The sequence below is a fragment of the Cricetulus griseus genome, chromosome 4 (genome assembly GCF_003668045.3).
Source record: "Cricetulus griseus strain 17A/GY chromosome 4, alternate assembly CriGri-PICRH-1.0, whole genome shotgun sequence".
NCBI classification, from domain to species: domain Eukaryota; kingdom Metazoa; phylum Chordata; class Mammalia; order Rodentia; family Cricetidae; genus Cricetulus; species Cricetulus griseus.
Genome location: NC_048597.1, coordinates 156,190,708 through 156,199,722, shown reverse-complemented (window position 1 = coordinate 156,199,722; position 9,015 = coordinate 156,190,708). Strand labels below are relative to the sequence as shown.

The window sequence follows — 9,015 nt, the reverse complement described above, 5'->3', positions numbered from 1 at the left end:
GGGGGTTGGGGAGAACTGGGTTGCCTGGTACCACTCAAGCCAATCAGACAAGCTCCCTGGGGGAAATCAGTTCTATAGCTTCAGAAGACTGCACCCTCATTGCAAAATGGAGACATCTTGAGATCCCCTTTTCTGTTCCCAGCATCCAACAGCCAGCTGGAGAGAGACCCAACACAGAGACAAAAAAGCAAGAGATTACATTTTTGAATTTTCTCTTTTTAATAAAAAGGCACCTATAAAACAGGTCAATACAGTACAGGCAGCACAGACCCCCAGAGCAAGCCTAAAAAGTGTTTCAAAATAAAAACCAAGAAGATGTCTTCACATATTGTATTTATATATTTATATTTATATATATATATTTATATAATGGTACAAAATGGCTGGGGTGTGGCCATGGATGGAGAGGAGAAGGCTGGCCTGTGGAGATCACCTTGGGAAGCTAGAGGTGGGAGACAAAGACACCAAAAGGGGGCATCAGGCCCTTTGTGGCCTGAGCCCTCTCCTTGGAGCAGGGCAGTTAGACAGTTTGGACAGGCTGGGAACATGGGGGTGGGGCCCAGATGGAAGCAGGGAGGGCAGAGTATCTGGCAGAAAGGACAGGTTTCCACCCACCTCTCAACACAGAGACCTTGGCTTTCCTCCCTGGGAAGGGCAGGAGAAGCCAGGGGCCTGCAGCCAACTCTGGAGGGGAGCGGTGCCTGACCTGGCTGACAATGGACAGCACCAGACTGGGAGAAGTGGGCACAGATTCCCTTTGTATTACAGCTGCCAAGGCAAAACCAGGCCCTGCAGGTCAGAAAGGCTGGGGACAGGGTCCTGGTAAAAGACACCCTGTCTAGAATGGCCCTTGGCCCTGGAGGCAGGGCAGAAGGCCTTGGCCACGGAGCTGCCCGCCACCTTACAAGGCAGGAAAAAGGAAGTGAGAAAAAGAGAAGTATTTTACTCTAGGGGCCAAGGGAGACAAAACACCCATTCCTGTATGGCTTCAGTCTGACCAGTGATGGGTGAGGGGCTCTCCTGGGAAGTAACAGGGAGGCAGTGGCTATGCTTGGGTGGGCATAAACTGATCTGGTACATGGCCCTGAGCCCTGGACAGAAGGACCTTGCCAGAGAGTGGACAGGCAGCAGGATGCTCTCCCCACACTGCCTTTCCTCACTCCATGCTAGGGGTGGAGGCTGGAGGGGAGACTGACTGACTCAGCCAAACTCTGTCCCTTCCCTCTTTGGTGAGAAGCAAGTGGTGGTTTCTAGAAGGGTCTGTGCCCTGAGGGGTTACTGGCCCAAAGCCACTAAAAGCCATAGGCTGTAATCAGATCATGCTCACCCCTCCATAGCTCCATTCAAAGGGGCCACACCTTCCCCTTCCTTCTCTCCTTTATCACAGACTGGGGACAAAGGGCTTCAAGTTCTGGCTAAGATGTAGCAGCAGAGGCACCCAGGCAGGCAGGGGGCCTATGTTACTGGTGTGGGTACACGCATGTTCACGTGCACACCTGCTCTCCAGAAATCACTCAGCAGCAGGCAGGCGGCCACAGTGGGGGAGGGGGGGAGGTCTCAGTCCTCCCCGGCTCACCAAATGGAAGCCTGGACGTGTGACCTCAGTTGATAGGTGGGGCATATGGAGGGTGTCTCTGGGTCCATGAAAATGGTGGGATCGATCACTGGAAGGAGGGGGAAGGTTTTTTTTTTTTTTATATTTTTCTTTTGTGTGTGACTTTCTATCAAAACACAGAAATACGGCACACGCACAAACCGGCACAAAAGCGCAGCTCTATTTACAGCTCCGCTGGCACCTGCCCACCTGGCCAGCTGCCTGCAGGGGGCGTGGGAGAGGAGGTCAGCATGTCAACAGGGAGAGGAAATGAGGAAGACAGAGGGAAAGGGGGGTAAAAACAGAGAAACCAGGAGGGGACAAATGGACCTGGAACATCAATGAGGTGACAGTTTCACAAAGGGACAGAGGACGGAAGACCCCCTCCTCTCCTTCCTCTCTCCCCGAGGACCCCCCAAACATAGCTGAAATTGGGGGAGAAGTGTAAAGACAGAGGGAAACAGAAGCCCCAAAGGAACAGGAAGGGGAGGGGAGGGGCAGTCCTGGTGGCTAAAGTGGAGCAAAACCCAATTCCAACTCCCCACCCAGACTCTTGCCGCTTCCCCCTAAGCTGCCAGCACATCAGGTTTCCACAAATGCCACTCCCCACACAAGCCCCTTCCCACCCTTCCACCCTACCCCTGGACCCAGGCCATCCATCCCAACACTGGAGAAAAGAAAAATTCTTAAAGTCAACATATTCTCAGTATCCCCAGCTCCAGACCTCTGAGGGGCCTGCTAGAAGGGTAGGTTGGCCATGCCGCCCGGCGCTGGGAGGTAGCCCATCTGGCTGTCCAGAGACACACTGCGCTGCCGCAGAGGGTGGGACACCATAAGGTTCTGCTGGGGTGGGGGGCCCATGAGGGAGCCCTGTGGGGAGAGCATGTGAGGAGGCTGGGTATAGACTTCACCCCCCACACCCCGTTGCTTCATCAGCATAAAATTCTGCTGGGTCATGAGGCCTTGTGGTGGGGACATGACCCCCTGGTGCAGGCCATGGGGCACCATGCCCTGCTGTGGGGGCACACCTGTCCTGCCCAGCAAGGACATCTGTCCAGGGTGGCACATGGACATGCTGAGCCCCCGCTGGACCCCCTGCTGGCCTGGGAGGTTGGGTGGCCGAGAGGGGGTCTGTTCCGCCATCATGTTCTGCAGGTTCATGAGATGCAGGTTGGGGGGCTGGGCCTTGGGGGGCTGGTTCTCGCTCTTGGGGAAGTACTGGAGGGTGCTGCTTGGCTTCTCAGAGGGGATGATCCTGGATAAGTCGAACTCAGGAATGCCAGTAGGGGTGGGCCGGATCACCTCACTCAGCTCTGGGTCATTCAGCACTGATGCCACCCCAGGGAGCACCCCGGGTGGGTACGCGTCGCCCATGCGGCCAGGCATGCCTTTGCTCATCAGGTGCTGCTGGGGAGGTATGGGACCAGGTGGCTGGTTGGGCAGGTCCTCAGGGGGCAGGGGCATGCCTGAAGGGTAGTGCTGCTGCAGGCCAGGCCCCCCACCCCCACCCGCAGTGGGGGCCATGGCACCATGGGGCTGCTGTAGCCGAGGAGGAAAGGGCATCATCTGGGAGGAGCTGGGCCCGGGGCCACAAGGGGTACTTAAGGAGTCTGGGCCTCCTGGGGCCATCATCATTGAGTTTTGAGAAGGGCCCCCTGTCCCCTGTGCACTGGGGTGCAGTGCAATGTTGGACCCCAGAGGGGTGGGAGAGGGCAACATAGCAGGTGGGGGCTCATGGGACAGGGGCTGCTGGCCTGGCAAGTTCATGCCCATGGGGCTCTGGGCAGCAGCAGAGTTCAGGTGCATCTGGTTGGGCTGGTTATTGCTGATGCCTGTGGGGAAAGAACAAGGCTTTAGAGGTTGTGCCCACCCAACTTGGGGAGGGGCCTCCCCCACCCTTCCCCACCATCATGAAAGTGCTCTAGTCTACGTAGTGATTGGAACGGAGCCCCACAATTCACAGCACACCCCCATGATCAGGGACTGTGGAAGCTTGCACAGGGACAACTCCTAGAGGGAGAGGTTTGCCTACTCATACCTGGCCCGGAGCCCTGCGGTGGTGGGGGTGGGGGTAGCAGGGGCCGGTCAGGTAGCAGCTCGTCGTCTGAGGTGGCGATGGTCTTGATGGCATTGTGGTATAGCGGGGTAGAGCTGGGCATGGCATACTTGGACATCTGAGACATCATCAGTGACAGAGGGTTCTGGGAAGGCGTGGGGTCTGGGGAGGAGGTGAATGGTAGGCTGGGGTTCATGAGGCCACTGGGAGGGTTGGCAGGAGGTGCTGAGGAGCTGTTCCGGGGGCCGCTAGGTGGGAGGGTACCTACAGAAGTAGAGACAGAAAGAGCAGGGGTCACGGGGAGGTAGAGGGGAAGACAACAATGACTGAATTTGGCTCCTCATATCCAGAGGGTCTAAGGGGAGGTCAATTTCCTTCAGATCTCTACCTCACTTCAGGCGCACCCACACCCCACTGAACAAGGGCTCCCTGTGATCCCAAGGGCCCACACACCTTTAAGCAATTCCTGCAGTGAGGAGATCCCAAGTCCCAAGTGGGACCCTTCAAAATGCCTAGATGTACCTGGAGCTCTGTGTAAGGGGCCCCAGCACAGCTGCCACCAATGCCCCTGCAGGAACCCACCTACCACAAAGGCTCCAACCCAAGTCCACCCACACGACTTACCCTGTTCCATGTTGCCCAGGTTAGAGGAAGAGTTTATGTTGAGAGGCGGCTGCTTATTCTGGGAGACCCCAGGGCTAGGCATGGCTGTCTTGGGAGAGGCAACCCAGCCTGGAGAAGGCACCGCCATGGAAGGAGACTTGAGCCTGCTGGGTGAGCCAGTGGGTGATCGCACACTGAGGGAAGAGCTGAGGACCTGGGGTGACTTGAGAGGTCCTGGCGGGTTGGCAGAAGGCAAGGGCACCATCTGTGAGGGAGTCTGGGGTGACTTGAGGTTGGCAGAGGGTGAGGTGACCAGAGGTGAATGCACCTGGCTAAGGGTGGGTGACTTTAGATGCCCCATACCTGGTGAGCCCATCTGATTAATACTAATGGTAAGGTCTGAAGGCCTTCTGCCTAGTCCCCTGTTGGGGGCTGGATGCACAGACCCAGGAGGAGGATTGGAAGCAGGGGGCAGAGGCATATGGCTGAGCCGGGTGGTGCCCACAGTGCCCATGGGCATTGAACTCTGATCAGGGCTGAACATGTCTTGAGTGTTGCCCATGTCCTGGGGCATGGCTTGGTAGGGTCCCTGGCCCCCAGAGAATCCCTGCTGGCCCTGGTTGGGAAACTGTGAAGGCATAAGCATCTTCTGAGGACCACCCATCATGCCACTGCTGTTCTGGGCCCGAACCCGAGCCATCTCTTCAGGACTCAGTCCCTGAGGCCCCATCATGTCTCCAGGGCCTCGCATCTTGTGTGACATTAGCATCTGCTGCTGCGGTGTCATCTGCACGTTCAAGTTCATGTTCATATTCATGTTGACATTCATGTTCATGTTGAGGTTGCCTGGCCCCATAGCTGGCTCCACCTCCCTCAGCCCAGACTGTCCCATTGGAGGGCTCAGGAGGCCCCGGCCTCCACCAAACTCTATGCCCATAGGAGTGCCGGCCAGGCCGTCTCCACCAGTCATCTGCCCTGGAAACATGGTGGGATCCATCTGTCGATGTGCCTGTATCATCCGTTCCATTTCCATGCTCTGTCCCATGCCACTACCTGCCATGCCCAGAGGGCGCTGCATGCCCATTGACCGCTTTTCCAGCAACTGGTGCCTCAACAGCTCCTCCCGGACACGAGGGGTCATGAATCGCTCTGCCTCACCCTGTCCACCGGGATAGGGCACGGCATTCTGGGCAAAATTGCTGGGTCCCCCAATAGGGGGCAAGTCTTCAGTCCAGCCCATGCCTGGCCTCACAGGTCTCTGCATGGCATTCATGGGTACCTCCATGGGCATACTCTGTATACTCCCAAATCCAGGCACCCTTTGCATCTGGTTGCCCGGGAAACGGGGGCCAGGGAAGGGAGGTCCGGCTCGGAGCTGCATGGGATCTTGAACATCCATAGGTCCCCGGAGCTGTGCACCCATTCCAGGTGGCCATTGATCCCCAGGTTTGCTGTGGTAAGGAGGTGGGGGCCCCCTCCCCATCATGCCCCCCATGCCCACCATGTCCTGTAGAGGGCGCCCCCCGTGCAATCCAATCTGCTCCTCTTTCCGCCGCTTCTCCTCATAGTACTCTTCCTGTAGTTTGCGCCAGGCCACCTGCTCAGGTGTCAGGCTGTCCTGGCCCAGCCTCTGCATCATCATGTTCATCTGTGGCCCCATGTCTCCACCCTGGGGGTGCCCGGGCACTTCATGCTCCAGTGGGGGGCCTCCCAGGCTCTGTGTCTGTGAAATCATTGACTGCAAAGGCTCCTCGTACTTCTTCAGCCCACTGGGAGGAGCTGCAGGAGGCTGCTGAGCTGCCGAGGGAGCCGGTGCTGGTGGGCCGCCCTCACCAGCTCCTCCAGGGGGCCCCTTGAGGAAGGGCTCAGTCTCGCCACTGCGGAGCAGCAGCCTCTCAATGTCTCTCAGTGTCTGGAGGGAGCGCTCACGGTGCTCCAGCTGCTCTTTGGACAGGCCCTCAGAGCCCACCAGACTCCGCTGCCCATTTCCTGCGGCAGTGGCCTCCCCCAATAGGGTTGAGCCCGGGGCACTACCAGCGTCTCCTCCAGGAGGCAGGGGGTTGTTAGCAGAGGCAGCCGTCGGGGTGTTAGGGTGGGTGCCACCAGTCCCACCACCTGTGCTGGCAGCTCCCACGGAGTTGGGGGCCAGGTCCTGACTGGTATCTTCAGGAGGCCCCTCTGGGGGCAGAGCAGGAGGGGCACTGCCAGGAGCTGGAGGTGGTGGTGGCAATGGAGGTGGCTGAGACTGTGGTGTACCTGCTGACGGTGCGTTCAGGGGTAATGGTTCTGGGGTGGGCGGCACTTTAGGGGCCTGCAGGAGAACAAAGGTAAAGAATTAAGACGGATGAGGGGACATCCCAATCTATCTTAGACCCAGGCAGGACACCACACTCACCTGATCCAGCTTGGCCCGGGGCACATTCTGCTGGTGGTAGGTGAGGATGGACTCTGCCCGGCCCTGCAGCACTGCCTCTGCAGCCCTGCAGAGGGAACAGTCAGACAGTTCAGAGACGGACAGAAGAGAAACCATCCCACCCACCGACCTTGCCCCCTGCAGGTGTTCAGGCTGGACATAGGTAGACCAAATCCCTTTGCCCCTAGTCTCTCCCAAAGACTTACGTGTTGGCCAGGTGGGTGGTGAAGACATACACGAACTGTGATGGAGGCTTTCCTGGGACGCCCCCGCCCCCACCCCCAGGAACATCTGGCCGAAGGCCTGGTGGGGGGCCATGTGGGGGACCTGGTGCACTGCTTTCACTGAGCGGCAGTTGGGCAGTTTGGCCAGGACCCAGCTGTGGGGCCGCCATGGCTGGGTCTCCTACATTACAATCTGCAAGAGGAAGAGAAAAGGGTTAGCAGGTGAGCGGCCCAGACGTGAGAATAAGAATCCTCTGGTATTCCTGCCCAGAGACGCTCACTGCCTCACAGCTCAGACCCAGAGGGTCACTCGCCCCCCACAATCTCTGTGTTTCCACGCTGACTTGTCCTACACCACTCTTTGCCCAAAGATGGCCAGAATGATGACCATGTAGAGAGGAGAGGGAAAATGTGGCTGTGTGTGTGCGCGTGCGTGCGTGCGTGCGTGCGTGCGTGTGTGTGTCTATACTATCTAATGACCCAGACAAGAAGGTAGTGAGGCTATCGTAGCTGATGACACTTTTCATACTACCCCATCACTCACAGACTGTGATTTTACAAGACATAGCATTTGTATCAGTTTTTTCATCTACAAAATGGAAACACTACTGACACTACTCAGCTCCCATGTGCCCTGTGGGGATGGGACAGGTCAAAGAAACATGTTTACTATGCCACAAAGCAAACCATATATTTCAGTAACAGGGTCAGAAAGGCGGTACAGAATAAAAGTTCCCTCTCGGCTTTCACAAACTGATCAATGCAAGATTTGTTACTTCTGACCACAAGAATCATATGGAGATGTGCGAACCCTGCAGCAGTGGGCCCAGCAGGGTGGCCTCTAATTTAGTTCTAGTCTGACATTTATCTTTCCCACAAGTTGAGGGGCTCAGGAACACAACACTGCTCACCTCCTGCCTGCCAATGCCAAGCTCAGGGTCCATCTACCTGTGAATTGGAGTTCTTGGGAGTCACTCCTTAGATTCAACTAGATGTTAGAGCAGCTGGAAGAAATACCTTCCTGCTGCTTATGAGGACAACACAGGAGCCTGAGATGGTAGGTAAAGGCATCCGCTGACAAACCTGACAGCCCCCTGGGACTCATGACCCATATGGTGGAAGGAGGGAACTGACACCACATTTTTTCTGACCACCTCACTCATGCACACAGAGTATACACACACACACTCACACAAGTAAGTTAAAGTGATGCTACAAATTAAGACAAGGTGAGATGAACCAAGTTTGCAAGGCATGTGAGAAAGGGCATTTGCTCCTGTACCCTCCCTGAGTATGCCACTACCCAGAGACCTACACAACTCCGCTTTCTGAAAAATGTATGAAGCCTGTCTTTTTGGATTTTGCAGGGATGAGTATGAATACATGTATGTGAATGTGGGGGCATGTGCACACACATTTTAAGGGTATAAGGCACATACAGAGGTCAAGAGAATTTTGTTGTCTCAGGAGCCTCGAACCTTTAGCTCAAGACAGGGTCTCTCACTAGCCTGGAACTCATGCACACCTGACTAGCTTGCCAATGAGTCCAGAGAGCCTGCCTGCCTTCACTTCCTGTGTTGTCATCACAGGATTATAAGCAGTCTTTTTGAGACAGGGTTTCTCTGTGTAGCTTTGACTGTCATGAATCTCACTCTGGAGACCAGTCTGGCCTCGAACTCATAGCTCCACCTGCCTCTGCCTCCCGAGTGCTCAGATTAAAAGTGTGTAGATTAAAAGTGTGTAACCACCACCGCCCAGCCTTCTTCTTCTTCTTCTTCTTCTTCTTCTTCTTCTTCTTCTTCTTCTTCTTCTTCTTTTTTTTTTTTTTTTTTGATTTTTGTTTGCTTTTGAAACAGGGTTTCTCTGTGTAGTCCTGGCTGTCCTGGACCTGACCTTGTAAACCAGGCTGACCTTGAACTCACAGAAATCTGCCTGCCTCTTCCTCCCGAGTGCTGGGATTAAAGGTGTGTGCCACCATGCCTTTAAGTACCCAGCTTTGTATGCAGGGTCCGGGAATATGAACTCAGGTCCTCATTCTTGCAAGGTTAAGTGTTTCACCAAAGGAGCTGTCTACCCAGCCTTCTTTTTGGATTTTTACAGACTCATCGTTCTTCATACTTAAAAC

The 9,015-nt window shown here is 55.7% G+C and overlaps 1 protein-coding gene across 6 annotated transcripts in view; it reads right to left on the bottom strand.

Moving 5' to 3' along the window:
* Nucleotides 1-195: 195 nt before the first annotated feature.
* Nucleotides 196-9,015, bottom strand: part of Bcl9l (BCL9 like) — a 30,685-nt gene continuing 21,865 nt past the window's right edge. For all 6 annotated transcript variants that reach the window (XM_027411949.2, XM_027411950.2, XM_027411952.2 and 3 more), the window contains 5 exons: nt 6,873-7,083; nt 6,649-6,733; nt 4,275-6,564; nt 3,633-3,914; nt 196-3,426 (listed from right to left, as the gene is read on the bottom strand). In XM_027411949.2, the coding sequence (XP_027267750.1) occupies nt 2,333-3,426; nt 3,633-3,914; nt 4,275-6,564; nt 6,649-6,733; nt 6,873-7,083 (3,962 nt within the window). In that variant the 3' untranslated portion in view covers nt 196-2,332. The remainder of the gene's footprint in view (nt 3,427-3,632; nt 3,915-4,274; nt 6,565-6,648; nt 6,734-6,872; nt 7,084-9,015) is intronic.